Here is a 25,437-nt window from a genome sequence, read left to right as displayed (position 1 = left end):
CAGACTTATTCTCTGCCTACAATTTTGTTTATGTTGAACAGCCAAGATGAATCAGGGAGAAAAATAAAGCTGTTAGGTGAAAATGGTTTTTAGATTGGTGACATTTTATATATAGAATGCTTGCATATGGGTAGCATGTAAATGAATACTTAATACAGGAATCTATGAATACTAGTTCAGTCCTAGCACTGTCGATCAGTGCAAGCAGAACTTGGGATTTTCACCACGTGAAAGATGATGATTTTTTTGATCATGATAAACTTTCTATATCCACAGCATTTAAAAATTTATGAAATGCCTTGATATATAAAAAACACGTTTATTATTTTTCACCTAAATTCTGTGGGATACACAGGCACAGGATTATCTACATTTTACAGATGAGAAAATTGCGACTCAAAGATTAAATTGGTCTGCTCAGTATAAAATGACTAGTTCGTAGTAGTGTCAGAATTCAGGGCTTCTGACCCTTAGTAAAGCCCGCTTTCCATTGATTGTCTAGTTGGAAAATTATTTCTAAAGCTGGTGCCCAGATGCTGAGGTTGTATCTTGATAATACAGTGAGGCCTATGTCCTTCTTAATCTCCTCTTAAGGGAAAGGCCTCGGAAATGGACCATGTAGGACAAAATAAACATATATATCCTTGACAGTCTCCATTTGTTTTGTGGCCACGTGCCAAGACGGAGAGAGAAGAAAGTATATGCCTCTCTGCTGCTTTTTTTAACTTCTGTAACTTTGACAGTAATTAGGAGAAATATAAAAGGTGAATTAGAAACCATTGGTTCCATTCTCTTCATTTTTCATAAGGTTGAACAAATAGAATTTGGTCCTATATGAGTGATAAAAAGAAGGCTGGCTTTGGTTTGGTTTTGTATTTTGGCTGGGAAGAATCCACTGTTGGATTTGAGTCTCCAGGAGAGTCTTTCCTCACTCTTATCAGATGTGGCCTGTTGTATCCCAGCAAAGGATTGTCTGGTCTCTTCAGATTTTACATAAAATCTTAGTGGAAGGAAGTGTGGCCCTAATATTGCAAAGAAATGAGAATTGGGTTCTTTCTTCTATATCTCTTTACAGAAAACTGTCCATGTGTTGGTCACTGGTGACTTTACTTTGATAAACACTTTTTTTCTTTTTCTTTATTTCTTCTTCTTTTTTTTTTTTTTTGTGGTTAGAAGCACAGAATTGCAGATTTCATCTCTGGTAGGTCTCTTGACACTTTGATGCATGGTGGTGCTATCCCTGAATGGAGCTTAAATACTTCAGGGCTACTTTCTGACTGGGTGAAGGGGTGTATAAAATGAGAACATATGAGAGAGTATTAACAGAAAGGCACACTTTGATTTACTGATATTGGCTCTCTGCTTTCTTGTTGGATTGATATGCTGTCTAATATATCTGCAATGGATTTTTTTAAACTGACTTGAACAAAATAAAAAGGCTTGTATAGCTACTTGAAAGTGGCCCTTAAAAGTAGTAGTCTTTTCGTTGGATGTTTTCACAGTTCTTGGTTATGCTACATGTGAGAGTCACATTATGACTTGCTTGCTGGGGGCAAGCAGCTATGAACATTACAGACTGCTCTGCAGCTTCCCCCCTGCATGGTTCCTGATTTCCTCTTTTACATCATGGACACATGGTACCTATAGGAAGTAAGGGACAGGCACCTGCTTTTCTTGTTCTTTTAAATTTTTTATTGTGAGAAAAACACATAACTTAAAATTTTACCTAAGATAAAATTTCATTCCTGTATAGTTAACATACAGTGTTATATTAGTTTCAGGTGTACAATATAGGAATTCAAAAATTTCCCCTAACCATTTCTAAGTGTACAGTTCCGTAGTGTTAAGTATATTCACACTGTTGTGTTACCAATCTCCAGAACTTTTCCGTCTTGTAAGTCTAGAACTCCATAGCTGTTAAACAAGTCTCCATTCCCCTCTCCCCCAAGCCCTGGTAACCCCCATCCTACTTTCTGTCTCTATGAATTTGACTACTCTAGGTACCTCCTATAAGTGGAATGATATAGTACCTTTTTATGGCTAGCTCATTGCACTCAGCATAATGTCCCCAAGGTTCATCCATGTGTTGTAGCCTGAGTCAGAATTTCTTTCTTTTTAAAGGCTGAATAATATTCCATTGTTTTTTTTTTCCTGTTCTTTTGACTAGGCTCAAGATTGAAGGGCTATAGATGATTTTTTTCTGTACAGAGATGAACTGGGATGGTAGAATTATTCATTATGCCCTACTTTGGGAACATTTAAAGGGTTTTTTTTTTCAATTGTGTTAAAATATACATGACATAAAATTTACCAGCTTAACCATTTGTAGATACATAGTTCAGTATCAGTTAATAAGTACATTCACATGGCTGTCCCAACATCCCCATCATCCATCTCCAGAACTTTTTCATCATCTCAATCTGAAACTGTGTATCCGTTGAACAGGAATAGGTGTCCATTCCCTTCTCCCTGGACCCCCCGACCGCCACTGTTCTGCTTTCTGCTTCTGTGAATTTGACTGTTCTAGGCCCCTCGTGTAAGTGGAATCACACAGTACTTGGGCTTTTGCAACTGGCTTATTTCACTTAGCATAAGATTTTCAAGGTTAGGTCTTGGGAATTTTGAAAACTACTTTGCAAATGCAAAATTGGTTTGTGGTTTCACTTTGGAAAACATGGGCTCTCTCTCTTAAGATATAACCTTTTCTAGAAAAGGCACTAAAAACCATGGTTAATGCTAACTGAAGTTTGTGTGGGCTGAAGTCCCTATGGAATATAAAGTAACAATGAATGTAGGGATTGCTAAATGAAAGTAGGGGTGCTTGTGAGGTTACATTTATTTAAGGGAAAGAGGGAAGGTGTGAGAGAAGCATGGCCAGGGATGAATGGACAGCTATTACTGAAAATAAGAATGGAAAAATCACACGATTTAGCAATGGATTAAATATATAGAATAAGGGCACCAAAATGTCAGTGATCGCCTAAGAAAACACATTAAACAGAAAATCAGACAAGGGAGAAATATTAGGTAGGAAGAACAAAGTTCTGTTTCTGACATGGTATATTTGGAGGAGTGATGGAGCATCCATGCGAAGATTTTCTTGCAGTTACTGGAAATGTGGAAGCTCGATAATAGGAGAAATGTCTGAGCTACCAACGCATAAATAGTGATTATCAGTGTCTAGTTAGCCCCTTTAACAGGATTAGGCTGATAAAGAAGGTAAGAGTTCAGTTCTCAGAGGGCCAGTTTTTATCTGGAAAGTTCTTAGCCGTAGACTGTATACTTAATCCTGACTAGCTTTATTACAAATGCATCCTGTCGGCTATGTGGAGAACCAGGTAAGAACATGTTCTCGATGCGCAAAATTTTAATACACAATACAGTACTGCAAATAGTAAGTCATTAACTTGGGTTTTCATACGTGAACAAGAACTTTTCATAGGCATGTGTGCGGGGAGATTGTGTGTATGGGGTGGCAGCTCAAACCAGAGGCAAATGAGATCTCCTGAGGGAGGGCGGCAGCGGTGGTGACGGTAGGGAGCCCAGGACAAAGTTGTGCTCTTGAGAAGAGGAGGAATTGCTTAAGGAGTTGATTGATAGAGGGATAATCCAGGAGGTCGGTGGGTTACCTGTACAAACTAGCACCATAGGGAAAAACGATTGGTTATGATGACAGGCAGGGAAGGAGTTTGTCAATCTTACTAAATTTGAGAACTCACAGTAAACTGCAGACCCTTTCCTACACACCTTACATGTGTTACCTCACTTGTTCCCCACAACAAGCCTGTGAAGTAGGCACTGGCATTATCTCCTTTCAGGAATTTTGTGTTTCAGAGAGTTCTTAGTCCCCAGCTGCCCTTTGCCTGCCCCCCTACCCCGGCCAGAACTGCTCAGGAGTCATGAGTTACAGGCATTGCCTGCTTTGGAGAATTGTAGATAATTGATTATTCCTTCTCTGTGCTCTATTTCCCAGGTCACAAGGCCCTTAAAGCATTATTGAGGTCATTGGCAGATCTTCAGGAAGAGTTACTTTTCCAGTACCCAGACACTAGATATTTAGTAGATGGGACAAAGCCCAAAGCAGAAAGGTAAGGAAGGAATGGAGCTGTGGGGTTGCTTATTTTAATCTGAGTAGTTTCCCATCATTTTTTGAAAAAGAAAGCCAAATCTTCTGCAGACTCAGTAAACAGAAAGACCTTCTTACATTTAACTGGTGGCCAGGATGGCACATAAATTGGGAATTAGGTTTTCCATTTTTATATTTACTTGTGCCTGCTTTTACTTGTGGGCTTCCGTAAAAGGCTTGCCTTTTCTTTAGACCTATTGAAATTAGGAGATGAGGGGTGCCTGGGTGGCGCAGTCGGTTGAGTGTCCCGACTCCTGGCTTTGGCTCAGGTTGTGATCTCAGGGTGGTGAGATCGAGCCCTGTGTCAGGCTTTGCATTCAGCGTGGAGTTGGCTTGAAACTCTCTCTCCTCTTCCCCTCCCCACCTCAAATAAATAAATAATCTTTAAAAAAGAAATTAGGAGATGAAAGCACATTTTGTCATTTTAAATCTTTTTTTTTTTTTTTTTTAAGATTTTGTTAAGAGAGTGAGCTCATGGGGGGTGGGCAGAGGGAGAGGAAGAAGCAAACTCCCCTTTGAGCAGGCAGCCAGATGTGGGACTCGATCCCAGGACCCTGAGATCATGACCTGAGTCGAAAGCAAACACAACCGACTGAGCCACCCAGGCGCCCCTTAATTTTAATTCTTTTGTTTTTTTTAAGATTTTATTTATTTGATAGAGAGCACAGCAGCACAAGCAGGCAGAGGGAGAGGGAGAAGCAGGCTCCCTGCTGAGTAAGAGGCCCGATGCAGGGACCCGATCCCAGGATCCTGGGATCATTACCTGAGCTGAAAGCAGATGCTTAACCAGCTGAGCCATCCAGGAGCCCCTTTATTTTTTTCTTTTTCTTTCTTTCTTTCTTTCTTTTTCTTTCTTCCTTCCTTCTTTTTTTTTTTTTTAAGATTTTATTTTTTTATTTGTTGGTGGGGGAAGGAGAGAGAGAGAGCACAAGCATTGGGGAGTGGCAGGCAGAGGGAGAAGTAGGCTTTCTGCTGAGCAAGGAGCCCGATGCGGGGCTCTATCCCAGGATCCTGGGGTCATGCCCTGAGCCAAAGGCAGCCGCTTAACTGACTGAGCCACCCAGGCGTCCCTTAATTTTAATTCTTAATTAATGTTTGTGAAGCACTTTGTGCCAATACCATGGAATTGCTGGTCACAGCCATCTCCTTTTCAGTGAGGAAAGGAGTTACTTTGAAGGGTGGAAAATTTTCAGAAAAGCATGGAATAAACAAACTGTTTACTTTTTCTGAAGTTGTCACATTTGATGAAGGATTTCCACAGCTCCCCCGCCCCCCACCCGTTGTTTGAACCTGCTGTATATGGTACCTGCTTGCATTTTTTTCCTTTGGGCTTATCCTTTGCTCCATTCTTTTTTACTGAATTAGTTAGAGGGACAACAAGTAAGCTCAAATTTATTGAGCACCTACAATGTGTTGGGGTCGGTAGTCCAGGGAGTATACGTGGCTTGAGAGAGGCTGTATTACTTTCTCTGAGCAGTTGCCTTTATTGCAATTTAGTTCCCATTCTGTTGCCCACCGCTTTGAGTTTTCTTCACATTCAGCTCTCTTCCTTTGATTCAACTAATATTATTCGGCTTTCCTGAACAATTGGTTACAGGGAGACACATTTCCCTTATTGATTTGGGGATTAAGGTCATAAAAGTATGATTATGTGTTTAATTTTTAAAGACCATCTTGTAACAGTATAGGCCTGGTTCATATGCATTTCTAGTAATGTTTTACAACCTCATTTATTTTTACGGTTTGCTTACCTTTTAAAAAAATACCTCTAAGCTAGTAGTTTTTATATTTATTTGAAAAGTTACAAGAGTTTTTGATTGACCTCACGAACATTCTTTTCAAACAAAAAAAGCCACCCTCACATCTATGGTATTTTTTAAAATGTAGACAGAATAGGGAAGGCCTAAATACTCTCGACTTCATGTGAGCCTAGCTTTTTACTTGGGTAGTGTTTGTGCCCATTGAGCTGAATGTTCTTACTGGCTTTTTAGTGAGGAGATTTCCAGTGAAGATGAAGAGCTAGTAGAAGAGAAGAAGCAGCAGAGAAGGGCCCCAGCAAAGAGGAAGCTGGAAATGGAGGACTATCCCAGCTTCATGGCAAAGCGTTTCTCTGACTTTACAGTCTACAGGAACCGCACACTTCAGCAGTGGCATGATAAAACCAAGCTGGCTTCTGGAAAACTGGGGAAGGCAAGTGTGTGTATGTGTGTGTGTGCATGTGTGTAACAGAGTTTGGGGCAACCTAAAAAGAAATTGGAACTACGGGGGCGTCTGGGTGGCTCACTCGGTTAAGCACCTGCCTTCAGCTCAGGTCACGATCCCAGGGTTCTGGGATTGAGCCCCGCATCGGGCTCCCTGCTCAGTGGGGAGTCTGCTTCTCCCTCTCCCACTCCCCCTGCTTGTGTTCCCTCTCTCGCTGTGTCTCTCTCTGTCAAAAAAATAAATAAAATCTTAAAAAAAAAAAAAAGAAATTGGAACTACATCTCATTGATATGGATAATGTCATGATGTAATAGTAATCAGTCATTTCCACAGAAAAATTTACTGAGCTCCTGCCATTCAGACCTGGGATTTTAATTTTATTAGAAAGAATATTTTGGGGGCCCCTGGGTGAGTCAGTTGGTTAAGCCTCCAACTCTTGATTTCAGCTCAGGTCGTGATCTCAGGGTCATGAGATCGAGCCCCGTGTCAGGCTCCATACTCAGCATGGAGTCTGCTTGGGATTTTCTCTCCCCCTGCTCGAGCGCTCTCTCACATGTGCCCCCTCTCTCTCAAATAAATAAATAGCGTCTTAAAAAAAAGAATATTTTGTTCTAGAAATTGTGGGCTTGTAAGTGTTCAAATGTTTGGGAATACAAAATACTGAAAGAAATGGATTTTTCAACAGTTACGAAAGGTGTGGAAGTTAATCTCTGGGTATAGGAAAGTAATAGACCTGCCTTAGACTAATTTTTTTTTTCCCCCCTGAGAACAATTACAGCCATTCACAAACTCAGTCTGTAGCACGAAGTCCCTCTGAAAGGAGGATTGTCTGTTTCTCTGCTGACACAGAAAGAGAAACCAATGTAGCTGCCTTCAGCACAGACTTTCTGTATTATCTGACACTGGTAAATGTTGTTGCAGGGTTTTGGTGCCTTTGAACGCTCCATCTTGACTCAGATCGATCATATTCTGATGGACAAAGAAAGATTACTTCGAAGGACACAGACCAAGCGCTCTGTCTACCGAGTTCTTGGCAAACCTGAACCGGCAACGCACCCTCTCCCAGAGAGTTTGCCAGGACAACCGGTAAGAGCTCTGGGATGCTGGGTGATTACAGGGAGCAGTTTCTGTGAGGCTAATTAGCTGAAAAATCTGATCACCTGCTTGTAGGTATTACTCTTGGTATAAGAAGTTAGTGAAAGAAAGGGAAAAAAGCACTACTTTACTAGATTGTAAATTTACTAGAAACAGAGTTTATGGGAGGAGAAAGTTCTGTTAAAATGGAGCCATTATTAACTTGTGTGTAGTCTTCTCTTATTTTTGAGTTTGACATGAGTTTGGTAATGGAAGCATTTGTAATCCAATTTTTAAAAATTCAATTTTAAAGCTGCTTCTCTAGAAATGTCAGTACTGAAAGAAGTGTGTCCTTTGGCTTTATGTCCGACGTTTAGATACTATAGAAAAGGATCCATAATTGGAACACATTCTTTTGTTTAAAGGAAGCTTTTACTTATAGAAATATATACTTAATAATTTTTTTCAAAGTTCAGAAGGATTTAAAATGAAAAGTAGGGTGCCTGGGTGACTCAGTTGGTTAAGCGACTGCCTTCGGCTCAGGTCATGATCCCAGAGTCCCGGGATCGAGTCCCACATCGGGCTCCCTGCTCAGTGGGGAGTCTGCTTCTCCCTCTGACCCTCCACCTTCTCATGCTCTATCTCATTCTCTCTCTCAAATAAATAAATAAAATCTTTAAAAAAATAAAAAAATAAAATGAAAAGTAAAATTCTGCTTCTCCGATTGAACCAGTGTGCATAATTATAACAAGGCATTTTCTATTCATATAACTATATGTACGTATATGAAAACATGGTTCTATTTTTTTTAACTAAATGGGATGGATATATGTGTTTACATAAAATGTTATACACTCTATATAAAATCTTACAATTTTTTAAATTTAATTTTTCCTAGGCACTTTTCCAAATCATTACATAGACGTTTATCTCATTTTTCCTAATAGGCTACGGGGTATTCCATTGTGTGGGTGTGTACTATAATTTATTCAAACAGTGGATATTTATGTTGTCTCCAGCTTTAGACACAGTGCTATAGGAAACATTCATGAGCATTTATAATACGTGTATTTGTGTGAACATATTTCTCAAAGTGGAAATGTCACATCAAAGAGAATACACATTTTAAATCCTGATAGATGTTACTGACTGCCTCCCAAAAGGTTGCATTAATTTCCATTTCCACCAGTTCTGTTTCTGGCACTTAATGTTGCCAGTTTTAGAGCTGAAAGATGGACACCGTGTCTTCTTATTTTAATTTTCATGTATTTATTTAGAATGAGGTTAAACATTTTTATATGATTATTGACGATTTGTGGTTCTTTTCATGTCACATGCCTAATTAATGTCTTTGTCCACTTTTTTATTGGAATGTTTTTGTTGTTTAATTTTAAGAGCTCTTTATATCTTAAGGAAAACTGCTTTGACTGTTACACACATTATTTATAGTAGCTACATTACTTCGATAACCCTTTGGGATTCACTCCTTCCTTTTTTCCTCCTTGATATAGGAGATCCTTCCTCAAGCCCCTGCCAATGCCCACCTGAAGGACTTGGATGGTGAAATCTTTGATGATGATGACTTTTACCACCAGGTGTGATTTTTACACTCTTTTCTTTTGTTACAGATCAGGTTTTAGCATTTTAAAACACCTCATAGAATTCTCTGACCAAAAGGTAGCTTACTTTGTAAGGAGGATAGAGTCAGGGAGTTAAAACTGCTGTCTATAGAATTGACTTACTATGTAGTTCTGAGTCTGTTTTTGTTGTTGTTGTTTTTAAGAGTTAATTTTTTAAAGTAATCTCTACACCCTGTGTGGAGCTCAGATTCACAACCTGGAGGTCGAGAGTCTCATGCTCTACCAACTGAGCCAGCCAGGTGCCCCTGTTGTTCTGCTTCTATGTTGTATTTTCCCTTTTGAAATGAAAATGACTACAACTACTTTGTTATTGCTGCAGAGTATAAAGTATCTGTAAAACAGCTGCAACTTCTTTGAGTCAGGTGGTTTATTCTTTCTCAGCCATTTTTGCTAATGTTAATAGAGGACATTTGTTAGTTATTTGGTTTCTTGTCCTACTGGTATTAGATTGGGATATGGAGCTAAAGGGCCGGGATCCCAGAGTCCTTGAATTGCACTTCTGGTTCTATTGCCCATTAAGTGTCTCGTCTTTGGGGGGGGGGGGGGGGGGGGGGTGTGTGCGCGCACACGCATGTCTCTTCAAATCAGTTAAGTATATATCGAGATTGTCTGCTACTGTTGATTATAATAATAATGTAGTGTTTTGAAGACGGACAGAATTGGTAGAACTTGAAATATGGCCCAGTTCTTGAAATCTCTCCCAAATGTTCCCCAGTTCTTTCGCTGACATTATTATCTGTTGGCATGCTGCTCTTTTTAATGATGCTAGTGACTGTAAAGGGAGACTAAACATTTGGGCTGTTCTAAAGAACTAAAATAATTTCCTGTAATCCTGGGTCTCCTGATAAGTCATACTTAATGAAATGTGCTTTAGGATGTCCCCTTTCTAGCTCTGGAGAATCAAGGATGCTGTTTAACAGTGATACACCAGCTTTTGTTGAACCATTATTTATCGATATATTCTTTTTTTTCTCTGCTGAATTTTTAGCATGCTAACTTTTGCCAAGGAATTTGCAACTGCTTCTTGAAGGTTTAGCCATGATGACTATATTATGTATTTGGAATATGAAGGAAGGAACATGGGACAATTACACTACGAGGCCAGTAGAACAGGTGATTATGTAAAGGGGATAGCTCTGAGTCTTTGCCCTAAGAAGAGAAATAATAATCTCTCTATTCACTCTGGAATGTTCAATGAAATTATTGCCATAAGTGAGCCTTAAAAGTAATGATGAGAGGGTGTAGGAAAGAGGATTGGTGTGTCCTCAGGTGTTCCTAGTCAGAGGCCCTGATTCTTTTTTCCTTTTCTTCTCTTATTATATCCATTTGTCAGAAGAGTAGGGAACTCTATTTTGTTCTAGAGTGTCTAAGGAAGTACCTGATATGGGATATTAATGCTGTATAATTGTGTGAGATCATGGGAGACAATCAGAAATGCTCCAGTCTTCATTAATTGAAGTGTACATTGTTTGATGGAAAGTGCATCATAAATTAAATAGGCTTAATAAAATAAACTGAAATTACTGAGAAGTTACTTCCACTGGCAATCTTAGTCTGAAAGATTTTTTTATTTTTTTATCTTTTTTTTTTTTGCCTGGCGGTCTGTTTAAAAAGAAATAGCATTACTTGATTGGCCCTTCATCCCAATTAATAATAATAATTCTGATTTCAGAGTTATGACTAGTCACATCTTAGCTTTTCCCCTTGCTGGTTAATTGGGGTGCTGGGGTTAATCTAAATTAAAACTTAAACTAATAGAGGTCAGCAAGGCAGCTGAAACACCTGAGTGAAACAAATGGGGCTGCCAGGCGCAACTTTATCTTGGCTGTTTCCCAAGAGGGAAGTGGCAGCAAATTGGAGTTGTTTCAGCCTTCTGTAAAGGTGAATGATGGGTGACACTTGTTAATGTACAGCATCTCCGGAAGCATTCCAGATTGCCTTGCTGCTGTACCAACTGCTGCCATCCATGCACAGTCAGTAGGAACTGGACCAGTTGCCAACATCTGGCAGCACAGCAAGGAATGGGTGCAAGTCTTGAAACCCCGCAGATTCTAAATATGGTGCTTAGAACTGTGCAGGCTTTAATCACTTACCGCTCTTTGGCAGCGGGCTACGACAGCTTATCCGAGCCTCGTACATCACACCCCGACATCTGCTGAGCCGCAAGGCAGCTGCACATTCATTTTCTTTTCTTGCCTTTTCTCTTTGCCTCTTCTTCTTCCCACTTTCCCCTGCCTCCCTTCAGTTTTCCTCTCCCACCCCAATATGCTTCTTGGGAGAGATGATCTGTAAAGATTACTGCTTCATTGTGTGCAAGTAATTGTGGTGATGCCAGGCCCTTGACAGACAGAGCACAGCACCTGTTCTGCTGACCTGGTTAATTTCTTCTGTTGAGTGGGATTTGCCCGAGATTGGAGCTGAAGCCAATTCAATGATAAGGCTAAAGAAAATGGCTGTATGTTTTCTGTCACCTCCCAATTAAATTGGCTTCATAAAGTGCTTTCCTTTATTTGTCAGGGTAGTAAGCCTGAGCTAAGTGTTGCATTCAGAAGTGGTACAATGTATTACAATGGGCCTGTGAGTTTTCATTTGTGTTTTTTTAATGTGGTCATATGGAAGAGCTGGGTGGTGAATATAATACACTTCGCCTTTTTTTTTTTAAACCATACTTGAAGCCAGACTCTTTGGGTCCATGTTTTGTAAGGAAGAGATTATAGCCACATTGAATTTTAATGTTTCATTGTAAGGGTTTAAAGGCTTACTTGGTTAATTCAGGCTGTGTAAATGCCCTAACTACTGAGAATGATGTTCAGGGTCAGAATACCCAACATACACACACATTCTCCCTCTCTCTCTCTCCCTTTGTTTCATAATGGCCCTTAAATTACTACAACTTTGAAAATATATCTGTATTATTTAATAAAGGTACATATGTATAGGTATGTACATGTGTGCACATATACATAGAAAGGGGGCACTGAGGGGTATCAGATATCATAAGTAATCATATCATTTTTGGGTTGAAAAGAATCTTACAAGAAACTGCATCCCTGAGAAGTTAAGTAACTTCCTGGAAGCCATATAGTAAATGGTAACACAAGTACTTGATCTTAAGACTTTTTAGACCAAGTCCTGTTCTTTCTGCACCTCTATTTCTTAAATATTTCATTCTTGAGCCATAAAAAGACTTCACTATCGTATTACACACCTTTCAGTTTGTAAATAAGCTTTATTTTCTTAGAACCAGAAGAAATATTATTTATTAGAAAGTCATTTTTTGGGCGCCTGGGTGGCTCGGTTGGTTGGGCAGCTGCCTTCGGCTCAGGTCGTGGTCCCGGGGTGCTGGGATCGAGCCCCGCATCGGGCTCCCTGCTCGGCGGGGAGCCTGTTTTTCCCTCTCCCTCTGCCTGCCTCTCTGCCTACTTGTTCTCTCTATCTCTCTGTCAAATAAATAAATAAAATCTTTAAAAAAAAAAAGTCATTTTTTTTTCTTAGAAGGCAAATGGTTTATTGAACTGTTACTTAATTCTAATGTAAAAATTAGCTTTATAGGTGTGCTACCAGTTTATTTGGAAACTGGAATTGCTGAAAGCTTGAAGTATACCCAGTGGGAAGATTTTATGAGAGAAACTGTTCACCTGCTGTAGGCATTTCTGAGTTTCCCTCTCAAGTGGAATTAGTTTGCGTTTGGCCTCTTTCTTGTCAAAGCTCATCCCTAAAGACAATTTCACAAAACAGGAAGGTTGTAAATGACCACAAAGGATGAGCCATTGAGAAATGTTTTCAGTATCTGTTTTTCCTTTTCATTATCCTGTTTGCTGAGTTCTATGAGATGTGTTATCTGTATCACCATGTAAGGTTTTTCTTTTGTTTTGACTTGCTTTTTTAAACCATCAGTTGATGTTTGACTTGATAAGCCTGTATTCTTAAAGATTTGAGGAAGGACTAACATTTACTGAATACTAGTTATGTGTCAGCTCCTTGGCTTAGTAGATCGGTATTTGACATACATCTTTATTTAATCCCCACAAGATCTCCAGGTTGAGGTATGACTGCACTTAGCAATGAGCAATATAAAGTGACTGCTTTTATTCTTTTCATATCCCAGACCTCAAACTAGTTTCTTGTCACTTCATGAGGTACTTTGTTCTGAAAGGACTAATTGAGCTTAGATATTGACAAATCGATACCTGGGTTCTAAGGGTTCATTAGGATTTTGTATGTTGCTTCTAGCTCTGTTTAGTTTTGATCTGGTTTGTCCTGTCACTTTGAATTTAACCAGGAGTGTCTAGAGAAAGGGATAATAGGTTTGGCTCTTTCGATGACCACTTTGATGGGTTAAATTTCTCCTTTCACATGCCATCAGGGCATGTCTATAACTGACCTTGCCACATGCTGGACTTAGATATTTGATAATGCCATAAACAAGTAATTACTAATTCGGTGAACTATTAAAAGTCGATAATGTTAAGAAATAGGGAAGAGGCAAGCTTTCTGACAAGATGGTTTACCTTAATTAAATTGGTGAGTGATTAATATGGACAGTTGATGTGCTGGCTTTAATTGCATACATTTAGATCTTAGTGTGAATAAGATGTTTCAAGCCATTCCTGTGGTTAATGGCAGTACAGTATTCTTACTGTTGGCATATGTCTCTACAGTGGTTCAGTTGATGGTTAATAATACATTTTAAAGTTTGATTTGAGCCTGTTCCTTTTAATTCATTGTCAAAAAACAGGTACCTTCTGGTTCAGAGCAGTATTTCATTTTTAGTTTTACTTTTAAATGTTACTGTTATTTGAGATGTGGGTTGTGTTTCTTAAAAATTTGATGAAACTTATTACACATAGACCTATATGATGATTTTAGAGAGGATATATATATATATGAAGTACATAAACTTGAAAATTGGAATTATGGCAAAAATACAGCAGAGAATTAATCAGTTAGGTTTCTTGAGGCGTAGTATAGGTTTAAAAAACCCAGCAAAACAACCTGGGGCACCTGGGTGTCTTAGTTGGTTGAGTGTCCAACCCTTGATTTTGGCTCAAGTCATGATCTCAGGGTCGTGAGATCAAGCATCAGGTTTCGCGCTCAGGCAGGAGTCTGCTTGGGATTCTCCCTCTCCCTCTGCTGCTCCCCCCCCCCACGCATTCTCTCTCTCACTCTCTCTCCCCCTCTTTCAAATAAATAAATAAATTCCAAATAAATAAATACAAAACAACAACCCACACCAAATACCAATGTCCAATTAAACTCCAGTTTTAATAATTACAAGATTATTTTGTGTACCATGTGTAAGAATTTTATTTGAGGTACATTCTAGCTTCTGTGCTGCCATTGTTGATCTGTCAATGTTTAGACCCAAATTCAGCATCAGTATTGGCATTTGATTGCTAGCATGGGCTTGCTATTGGGAGGCTTCATAGGACAGGAGGCCCAAAGCCACATTTTAAATGCAAGGTCCAGAAATTTCATCTAACAGTAGTGTCCGAGGGAAAGTACATGCAGCTGGCCCTCATTTGTTTCCGTTTCTTTGCTTTAAAAAACATCAGAGCATGACTTCAGTACTACTACCTCGTTTAATAAAGGTAAAACCTCAGAACAAAGCCTGAAACAGTACATTTTATGGAGCCAGCTAGGAAAGAGACAAGAATTGGCTTAGAACTGTTGAAGAAACTTTTTCAAACACAAGTGGTACCTTTGGAATTTACTAGGCAAATATGTGGCCAAAATGGCCTTTTCTATACTAATAAGCACAATGTCAGCCAGCTGAGTATAAATCAAACATAGGACCCCAGCAGTATTTTAGTGGCCCCAAGTGAAGAATTTGGTACTTCTCAGGAAATGGGGAACACTACCTGTTCCCTAAAGTAAATATGATCTCTTCTTATTAAATCATACTCAGTGTATAGCTCCTTTAAAGTAAATTATAGGGAAGATGATTTGGCATAGAAAGGTAAGTTAATAAGCATCTTTAAAAATTTTTGTGTACTGTGGATCTAGAATAGAACATAATTGCTTTAAAATTAGATAGCATCTTTGAAGAACATCAAGGCCAGACTGTCTTTTTACAAACTGGAGCCTAAAGCAAGTACATGACTAGTATAGGATCACCCCACTTAGTGAGTCAGGACATTGAAATCCAAGAATTCTTGCTCCCAGTTTGATTTTCTTTCCAGCATATTAAGCTGCCCTTTGATCTGACATGTTTGAAAATCCATTTGAAAATTTCCTTTTCAGAATATATCTGTTTAGGAAATTGGAGGTCCAGTGAGTATGTCTGTTTGCACTCTGACAATTCATATGTATCGCTTTTATGCAATTATGAACTTCATTCAATTAACATTTATTATACCAGATGCTAGGTTTATAAAGACTAAGAAGACGGAATCCCTGCCCAAGGAATTTGTGTCATCCAACAGGAGTGAGATTCTCTCTTAATTTGTGTGGTCACCTAGCTTCTCCTTAAGAGTGTGACTTCATTAAAATTCGGGTGGAGAAAGTAAATGGTGAAGGAGAGTAATCGGTCCTTGATACAAAAACATACATGTAGTTTTCTGGTGTCTGCCTCAAGCACTGATTTGCATACCAGTTTTTCCCCCCAACATATACCTGATCTGATTCCTAAAGTCATTTTGTATAACTTCTAAAAGACCCTAGGAGGGGTGCCTTGGTGGCTCAGTCGGTTGAGCATCCGACTCTTGGTTTTGGCTCAGGTCATGATCTCAGCAGCCTGGGATGGAGCCCTTCATGGCGCTCTGCACTCAGCGGGGAGTCTGCTTGCCTCCCCCTCTCTCTGTCCCACCCCCAGCTTGTGTGTGCAGGTGCATACGCGCCCACACGCGTGCGCTCTCAAATAAATAAATCTTTAAAAAATAAAATTAAATAAAAGACCCTAAGAGATGCTGTTTGAAATAAACTCTGGATAATATAAAATCCCTATTTTCCAAGAATGTAGTAATTGTTACAAGCTGGATTGAGATGCCGATATCTACTGAAACTTATTTCAGGTTAGAGGAGTCTTCATGTTGGTGATAGGTATTGGAGGGTTCATTTAGCTACGGCCTACTTTTGTGTATTTCTGAAATTTTCTATGATAGAAAGTTAAGGAGAAAAAAAGCCTTCAGATTTCTTTCTTCCTTGCATCATTCATTCAATAAATATTTGCATACCTGCTGTCTTTTTGAGTAACTGCTGTTTTAGGCTGTGCTCTGCTGTCTAATGCAGTAGCTGCTAGCCACATGTAGCTATTTAAATTTAAATTAATTAAAATAGATTAAAGTTAAAAATTCAGTTCCTCAGTCATGCCGGCCACATCTCAAGTGCTGCGTGGCCACATGTGCTAGTGGCTAGGCCCCTGGACGGTGCAAATATAGAACTTCTCCTCATCATAGAAAGTTCTCTTGGAGCTCTGTTAGGGGCTGCAACAAAGCAAAGTTCTGTCGTTGTGAGCATCCATTCTAGCTTAGAGCTAGGGGAAATGTATTGTGACTGTACAGTAGGAAATTCTAAAACCAGGTATGGGTGAAGGGAATACTAGGGTAGGGAGGGGATGGTTACTATTTTTATGTAGGAGGTTCAGGGGATAAGGCTGTATGTGAGCAGAGACCTGAAGACAATAAATAACAGCCATGGAGGTATCTGGAGGAAGAGTTCATGGGGCAAAGGGAATGGCAAGTGCAGAGGCTCTGAGGCACAGTGGTGGCTAGCATGTTCTAGGAAATTCAAGGAGGCCAATGTCATTGGGGTGGAGTAGGCAAGAAAGAGTGATAGGAGAAGAGGAAAGAGAGGTAATGGGGGGCCAGGTACTGTAGGACTTTGTAAGCTACTTACAGCACTTTGGCTTTGATTGTGACTGAGATGGGAAACCGCTAAAGGGTTTTGAACAGAGGAGTTCCGTGATTGGTCTAATATTTCAAAAGAATCTCTCTGCTGGTTCGTGTTGAGAATAAACTGTAGGGGGTAGGGTGGCAAACAGGAAACTAGTTAAGAGAGTCTAGTGATAATCAGGTAAGAGATGGTGGTAACTGGGACTAGGGTGGTTTTGTAGAGTGCTAAGTGGTTGGATTCTGAGTTTATGTTCAAGGTGAACTGACAGGATTTGCTGTTGGATTTCATATGGGGCATGGAAAGAAAGGAGTCCAGGATGACTTTAAGGTTTTTGGCCTGAGCAATTGGAAGGACAAAATTGCCATTTACTGAGATGGGGAAAAACAATGAGAGAAGCTAATTTGGAGGAGAAATCTGGAACTTAGTTTTGGTTTTATTAAGCTTTTTTTCCCCTCCATGGACCTGTTTTAGCTTTAATGATTTTGATCAATTATATTAAGTTTAGGTTACCTCCAAAACATTCATATGGAGTTGTTGAAGAGGTAGTTATAGCTATAATTTTGGAGTTCATGGAAAAGTTTGGGCTTGACTAAATTTGAGAGCCATCAGCATATAGATTGTATTTAATACCATGAGACTGAACAAGATTTACCTAGAGAATGAAGCAAGAGAATAAAAGAATTGATTCAAACCCCGAGTCCTGGGACATTCAGACATTTAGAGGTTGGGCAGATGAAGGGCAGCCAGCAAAGGTGAGTGAGAAGGAGCAACTGGTAAAGCTAAGAGAGTGAGGGAAGAGTGATTTCCCAGGTTCCATATAAAAGTGTTTCAAGAAGGAGGAAATACAGTATCATCCTGATACCAAAACCAGACAAAAGCAACACAGGAAAGAAAATTACAGACCAATATCTCTTATGAATATAGATGCAAGAGTCCTAGCAGACTCAATCCAGCAACACATAAAAAAGATTATGTACCATAACCAAGTGGGATTTAGCCCAGGAACACAAGGTTCATTTAACATCAAAAATCAATTAATGTAATACACCATATCAATAGAATAAGGACAAAAACCACATGATCACCTCAATAGATGCAGAAAAAAACATTTAGCCCTTTCATGATGAAAACACACAGCTAACAAAAACAAAAATATAAAACAAACTGGGGATAGAAGGGAACTTTTTTACTTGATAAAGAACATCTGTGAAAACCCACTTTTACCTACTCAATGCTGAAAGACTGAATGCTTTCCTCTAAGATTAGGAACACGACAAATATGTCTGCTCTTGCCACTAACACTCAACATTGTACTCGAGGTCCTAGACAGAACAGCTAGGCAAGAAAAAGAAATAAAGGCATCAAATTGGAGTGGAAGAAGTAAAACTATCTCTTATGTGCAGATGGCATGATCCTATATATATATCCTATATATGGAAAATCCCAAAGAGGGCGCCTGGGTGGCTCATATGATTAAGCATCTGCCTTTGGCTCAGGTCATGATCCCAGGGTCCTGGGACCGAGTCCCGCATCGGGCTTCCTGCTCAGCAGGGTGCCTGCCTCTCCCTCTGCCTCTGCTTCTCTCTCTCTCTCTCTCTCATGAATAAGTAAATAAAATCTTAAAAAAAAAAAAAAAAGAAAATCCCAAAGAAGCCATCAAAGAACTATCAGCTAATAAACGAATTCAGCAAAATTGCAGGATACAAGATGTACACAAAAAAATTCAGTTGTGTTTCTGTACACCAGCTATGAACAATCTGAAAAGAAAAACTATTCCATTTATAATAGTATCCAAAAGAATAAAATACCTGGTAATAAATTTAACCAGGGAGGTGAAAGATTTGTACACTGAAAACTATAAACACTGTTGAAAGAAATTTTAAAAGACCTGAATAAATGGAAAGTCATCCCATGTTCATAGAGTAGATGAGTTAATATTCTTAAGGTGGCAGTACTCCCCAAACTGATCTTCAGATTCAACACAATCTCTATCAGAATCCCAGCTGCCTCTTTGTAGAAATTGATAAACTGATCCTAAAATTCATATGGAAATGCAAGGGACCCAGAAGAGCCAAAACCATCTTGAAAAAGAACAATTGGAAGACTCATACTTCCTAATTTCAAAGCTTACTACAAACCTACAATAATCAAGATGTTGTGGTAGTGGCATAGAGTTAGGTATATAGATCAATGGAATACAATCGAGAATACAGAAATAAACCTTTACATTTATGGTCAGTTGGCATTCAACAAGGGTGCCAAGACAGTGCAATGGGAAGTGAACCATCTTTTCAACAAATAGTGCTGGGACAAATGGATATCCACATGCAAAAGAATGAAGTTGGTGCCCTCCCTCACACCTACACAAAAAATAATTCAAAATGGATCACATACCTAAATGTAAAAGCTAAAACTATAAAACTTTTAGAAGAACGCATAGGAGTAAATCTTCATGAACTTTGGTTAGGAAATGGGTTCTTAGAACTTCAAAAGCACAAGTGACAAAAGAAAAAATAGATAAATTTGACTAAATTGAAATAAAAAACTTTGGTGCTGCAAAACAGGAAAGTGAAAAGACCCACAAATATTTGTGGGAGAAAATACTTACAAATCATGTATCTGGTAAGAGACTGGTATCTAGAATATATAAAGCACTCTTACAGTGTAATAATAAAAGATAAATAACCTAATAAAAAATGGCAGGGGCACCTGGGCAGCTCAGTTGGTTAAGTGTTGTCGGACTTTTGATTTCAGCTCACATCATGATCTTGGGGTTGTGAGAACGAGCCCCGTGTCAGGCTCCACGCTCAGTGGGGTGTCTGCTTGAGATTCTCTCTCTCTCCCTCTGTCTCCCTGCTCTCCCTTTCTCTCAAAAATAATTTTTTTTAAATGGCAAAGGATCTGAATAAACATTTCTCTAAAGAAGATTTTTTTTCAAGATTTTATTTATTTGAGAGAGAGAGTGAGCATGGTGGGGAGGGGCAGAGAGAGAGGGAGAAGCAGACTCCCTACTGAAGAGGGAGCCCAACGCGGGGCTCTATTCCAGGACCCTGAGATCATGACCTGAGCCAAAGGCAGACGCTTAACTGACTGAGCCACCCAGGCACCCCTCCAAAGAAGATATTTAAATGACCAGTAAAAAGATGCTCAACATTATTAGTCTTTAGGGAAATACATATCAAAAGCACAATGAATGCCACCTTACACTACTAAGATGGCTATAATCAAAAAGATGATATAACAAGTATTGACAAGGATATGGAAAATACTGCTGGTGGGAATATAAATTGGTGCAGCCTCTGTGGAAAACAGTTTGGCAGTTCCTCAAAACATTAAATTTAGAGTTCCCATATGACCTGGTAATTTCACTCTTAAGTGTATATCCAAGAGAAATGAAAGCATATGCCCACCCATCGTACATGAATATTCACAGCATTAATTCATAATAGCCACAAAGAAAACAGTCCGAATCTCCCTTAACTGATAAATGGATAAACAAAATGTGGTGTATCCATGCAATAGAGTATTATTCAGCTATAAAAAGGAACGAAGTACTGATAATTGCTCCAACATGAATAAGCCTTGAAAACATTATGCTAAGTGAAAGATCCAGTCACAGAAGACTACATATTTTATGATTCCATATATATGAGATATCCAGAATAGACACATCTGTATAGAGAGAAAGTGGAATAATGGTTGCCTAGGGTTGAGGGTCATAGGAGGGAAATGGGAAGTGACAAGTAATGGGTAATGGGTTTCTTTTGGGAGTGATGAATATATTCTAAAATTGATTGTGGTGATGGTTGCACAACTCTGTGAATATACAAAACCATTGAATCATATAGTTTAAATTGGTGAATTGTACCGGTTTGTGAATTATATCTGAATAAAACTTTTTTTTAAAAGAAGAGTGTGACCTATGTCAGTTGCTGCAGATCAAGTGACATACAGACTGAGAATTGACCATTGGTGTCAGCAAGTGGGAGTCATGGTGACCTTGACAAGAACTGTTTTGGTAGAATGATGGAATGGGTTCAAGAAAGAATGAAAGAAAAATCGGAGATACTGCATATAGACAGCTGTCCGGGGGGGTTGCTGTAACGAGAATAGAGAAATAGAGCAGCTGGAGTGGGGAGGGGAGGTTTGGGAGAGATTGTCTTGTTTTGTTTTGTTTTAAGATAGGAGATGTACTTTGTATGCTGATGGAAATGGCTCAGTGAGGGGAAGTGGATGTTTCAGAAGAGAGGCAAGAATTGCTGGGGAGTATTCAGGTCAAGAGGGCTTGGTCTGACGGACACTTCATCCATACGTATTAGAGGGAAGGCAGAATATATGGGTACATTTGCAAGTAGATACAGTGGAAGCATGTGGAAATTCTCATCTGGGTGCTTTTGTCTTGTTTCATTGTACTTTATGAATTAAGAAGCCGTGAGTGAGAAGATGTGGCAGGGGCTGGAAGTTTGAGAAAAGAGGAGGTATGGGAGAGTCCCCTGACAGAGTGGGAGAATGACAAACCCATTGGGGAATTGTCAGGTAGCACTGAAGTCATTCCACGTGAGGTCAGTGCTAATGACTTACAGTGGGGGACACCAGTTCCCATGGTCTTGTCTTTTTCTCCAGCCCTGCATGGATGCAGGTACTGAGATTTAACATGGTTGGGGGTTTTGCCAAAGGAATACAGGTACATAATCCCTTTACTGCATTTCTGAAGTTTAAAAAGTTCTGAAAACTCACAGTTTTTTGTTTTGTTTTGGTAAGTTTGGCAAACTTTTGTGGTGGCAACATCTGATCTGGAAGGTCACGAAGCTATTATAAACCTGTAAGGCTTTATTTATCCCACCTAGTGGGGAAGATTCATATATTTTGCTGCAGCGATATTCATGTGTTTGACTTTAGGGTGCTGTCCTAGACTCTGCTGGGGCATTTGTGTTTTATACTCTGTCTTATCCTCCTAATATCCTCAAAATTCTGAATTCCAAGACCCATCAGTCCCCAAAGGATCATGAATCTGTTTGACAAAGGGATATCACATCATGCAAGGAAGTTGAGAGTGTATACCAGGAGTGATTATCCTGTTGGACTGTGGAGTCACTTCCACCTGAGGAAGGAGGGGAGTAAGCACATGAGGAGAAGAAGCAGGATGCTGCAAAGGTGCCAGGATCAATGGGTTATTGATCCTGGTGGGGCCGAAGAATTATTGGAGTCTAAATGCTAGAAGGAGAATGTTGGAAAGTCAGGGAGAAGTTTGTTTCAGCTGGGCTTTTCATCCCTAAAGAACATCATTACAGAGCACAGGTTAGTACTACCCTTCCAGTTTCTTCCTTGTGCATCCTTTTAGTAAAATTTTCTCTAGTTCTGAATGACTTCCTCCTTATTCTTCCATACAAAAGATATATTGTTTGATGCCATTAAAAACAACTCTGCCCAGGAATGCCCAGAAATAGTCAGTGACTGAGCTGGGGTCCCAAAGGATATATAACCCTTCTTCCCACCTTTATTAAAGATAGAAGAAGAAAAAAAAGAAACACACCAGGATAACCATCTGGTGTTCAAGGGGCAGAATACTGGAAATGAGGACTGTTGGAAATTCTGAACAATAGAACTCTCTGTACATTGTTAGTTTGGTATGGATTAGGACGAATGGCTAAATTTGTCACTTGATTCTTGTAAAATTGTTTTTATTTGTAAGAAAAAGAAAGGAAAAGCAAACTGTCAAAAAAAGAAGTTCTTTAACATTCGAATTACTTAATTCTTACCCTGTCTGCACATATCAGGGCCTAATACTGATAGTGATTTACTTACACTCCCAGTTAATAATTAGACATCGGGAGACATTATATATCATGCCTAATGGAATATATGGGATCTGATGAGAAAGTTTTCTGTTTTGACTAATAAATTTTAATCCAAATGGCTAAGCCTAGTGAAATATTATGGCCTTTGAAATATTTTAGAACTTGTGCTGAGAAAACAGTGTTACTTTATTCAGTGAATGAATTTATCATCCCTTCCAAATTGTAGGCCTTACTTGGCTCTCGCTCTGGAGTGGAGGCATGATGCAACACTGAATCAGAAAGTGGAAAAACTAATCAAATCCTTAAAGACCAAGGGCAGCGAGGCAGAGTCAGGCTGACTTTCAGTGGTAGCCTCTAGCTATACGTTTTCTTATTTTAGTAACTAAAGGTGGGTTATTTGTAACGTCAGTATTAAGATGCTTCTTGGATTTTATTCACACATCCTGATTTCTCTCCATTCTTCTCTATCCTACTCTTCCTGTAATTATTGTACTTTCCATTGCAGAAGCTAGATGCTGTTCATCCCTGATCACCAGATCTAGAAGAATGCTTGCTACATAACTGTCATTTTAGAAATGGTATTGAATAACCGCTGTGTGCACCGCAGCGTTCAGACTTCTGGGGGAGGTGAGCATTTGAGTCAGGCTATATGCCCTGCCTTCGGGAAGCTTACAGCCAGGCACAGGAGATGACAGAAATATAAACAACCAGCATGCTTGGTGAGGGGGTATGAAAGAATTCAGAAGAGAGAGAAATAACAGTTTGGGGGAGTTCAAGAAGGCTGCAGGGAGGAGGAGATGGCATTTGATCTGGACCTTCAAAGAAAGGTGGACAGTGCATTAATAGAGTGAGACTGGGCGGGGTGGGGCTACTGGGTGGAAGGGATCTTGTGATCAGAGGATAGTGGCCAGAGTTGCAGGTCATGGAAAGGGAATAGCAGTTAGTTGTTCAAATGGAATAAATGATAAAGGAGAGGGTCACTTTTGCTCTAATTTATCATGGTCCAGTTTGGAAAAGTCCTACAACCAAGAGCATACTTCTCAAGTATTGACTTACCATTTCTGTGAATTTTCTGTGCTTTTACATTTTCTTCATTCTGCTTTTCCTTCATTTTATATCTAATCTACTGTCAAAAATCAGTAGAAAGGAAAACTGAATAATTGCACTTGTTCATTGTTAGCGTCTGTGGTGGTGGTGATTTAGCTATGGAAGGTGTTGAATTTTTTTGCCCAAATGGGGTTTGGGGGTTATTATTGTTATCTGATGTTGACAATATCTCTGTTTATTGAATACTTAAATTTTGCTTAAGTGCATTACTTTTATCATCTTCTAAAATACCAAATCAACTTTTATGAGATAAAATTATTACTTCCTTATGGTTGAGGAAACTGAATCTCTGGAGAGGTCAAATAACTTCTCCCAGATTACACAGCTAGTAAGGGGCATAGCTGGGATTCAGAACCCAGATCTGTCAGACTCCAAGGCCATGGTGTTGTACTGACTCATGAGCAGATATTTACATTTATACTGAATTATGCAGCACACGTATTCACATAATGAAAGCTCGTATCTAGAATCATTGCATTTTAGAAAATGGGAGATGAAAATCCGAGATTTGGAATTTGAAAAACGTATTTCGTAAATAAAAGATGTTTAAATAAAAAACACTATATTGAAATTAATTCAGATTTTTATAATAAAGATGTCAAGACACCTTTTTTTGCAATAAAAGGACCATCTCAAAGAGACTACAGAAAGAAGGTATGGATGGATTAGAGGAAGCACAAAAGATCTGTTCTCTCTCTTCTTTTCCTGAGAAGAACCAGCTTTTTCCTTTGAGAAATGAGATCCAAGAGGGAGGACAGATCTACATCATTTTAACATTAAAAGAATGAAAAGTGATTGAAGATCTTTTAATTCATTTGGATTAATTTTTTGTTTTTGTTTTAAAGATTTATTTATTGGGGCGCCTGGGTGGCTCAGTTGTTAAGTGTCTGCCTTCGGCTCAGGTCGTGATCCCAGGGTCCTGGGATTGAGCCCCGCATCAGGCTCCCTGCTCTGCAGGAAGCCTGCTTCTCCCTCTCCCACTCCCCCTGCTTGTATTCCTGCTCTCGCTGTGTCTCTCTCTGTCAAACAAATAAATAAAATATTTTTTAAAAATAAATATTTATTTTAGTGGGGGAGTGTTAGAGGGGGAGGGGCAGAGGGACTGGGAAGGGGAGAGAGAGAGAATCCCAAGCAGACTCCCCACGAGTGCAGAGCCTGACGCAGGGCTCAATCCCATGATCCTGAGATCATGACTGGAGCCAAAAATCAAGAGTCAGACACTCATAAAGAAGATGCGGTGTGTATATATATAAAGTGGAATACTACTCAGCCATCAAAAATGAAATCTTGCCATTTGCAACAATGTGGATGGAACTAGAGGGTATTATGCTAAGCAAAATAAGTCCATCAGAGAAAGACAGTTATCATATGGTCTCACTGATATGTGGAATTTAAGAAACAAAACAGAGGATCATAGAGGAAGAGAGGAAAAAATAAGACAAAACCAAAGAGGGAGATAAACCATAAGAGATTCTTAATCATAGGAAACAAACTGAGGGTTGCTGAGGGGAGGGGAGGGGGGTGAGGGGATGGGGTAACTGGGTGATAGACATTAAGGAGGACACATGATGTAATGAGCACTGGGTATTATATAAGACTGATGAATCACTGACCTCTACCTTTAAAACCAATAATACATTATATGATAATTAATTGA

The 25,437-nt window shown here is 39.3% G+C and overlaps 1 protein-coding gene across 4 annotated transcripts in view; it reads left to right on the top strand.

The window, feature by feature from the left end:
* The window catches only part of AATF (apoptosis antagonizing transcription factor), a 101,092-nt gene that overhangs the window by 30,066 nt on the left and 45,589 nt on the right, over window positions 1-25,437 (top strand). For 3 of the 4 annotated variants that reach the window (XM_035026645.1, XM_035026644.1, XM_035026646.1), the window contains exons 5-8: window positions 3,974-4,088; window positions 6,118-6,316; window positions 7,250-7,414; window positions 8,914-8,997. In XM_035026645.1, the coding sequence (XP_034882536.1) occupies window positions 3,974-4,088; window positions 6,118-6,316; window positions 7,250-7,414; window positions 8,914-8,997 (563 nt within the window). Of the gene's footprint in view, window positions 1-3,973; window positions 4,089-6,117; window positions 6,317-7,249; window positions 7,415-8,913; window positions 8,998-10,030; window positions 10,156-25,437 lie in introns of all 4 variants that reach the window. The other variant, XR_004683162.1, reaches the window with a different exon arrangement.

Source organism: Mirounga leonina, unplaced genomic scaffold (assembly GCF_011800145.1).
Source record: "Mirounga leonina isolate KUSES-001 unplaced genomic scaffold, KU_Mleo_1.0 Mir_200, whole genome shotgun sequence".
Lineage (NCBI taxonomy): Eukaryota > Metazoa > Chordata > Mammalia > Carnivora > Phocidae > Mirounga > Mirounga leonina.
The sequence above is the reverse complement of the archived record's forward strand: the minus strand, read 5'-3'. Positions and strand labels throughout refer to the sequence as shown.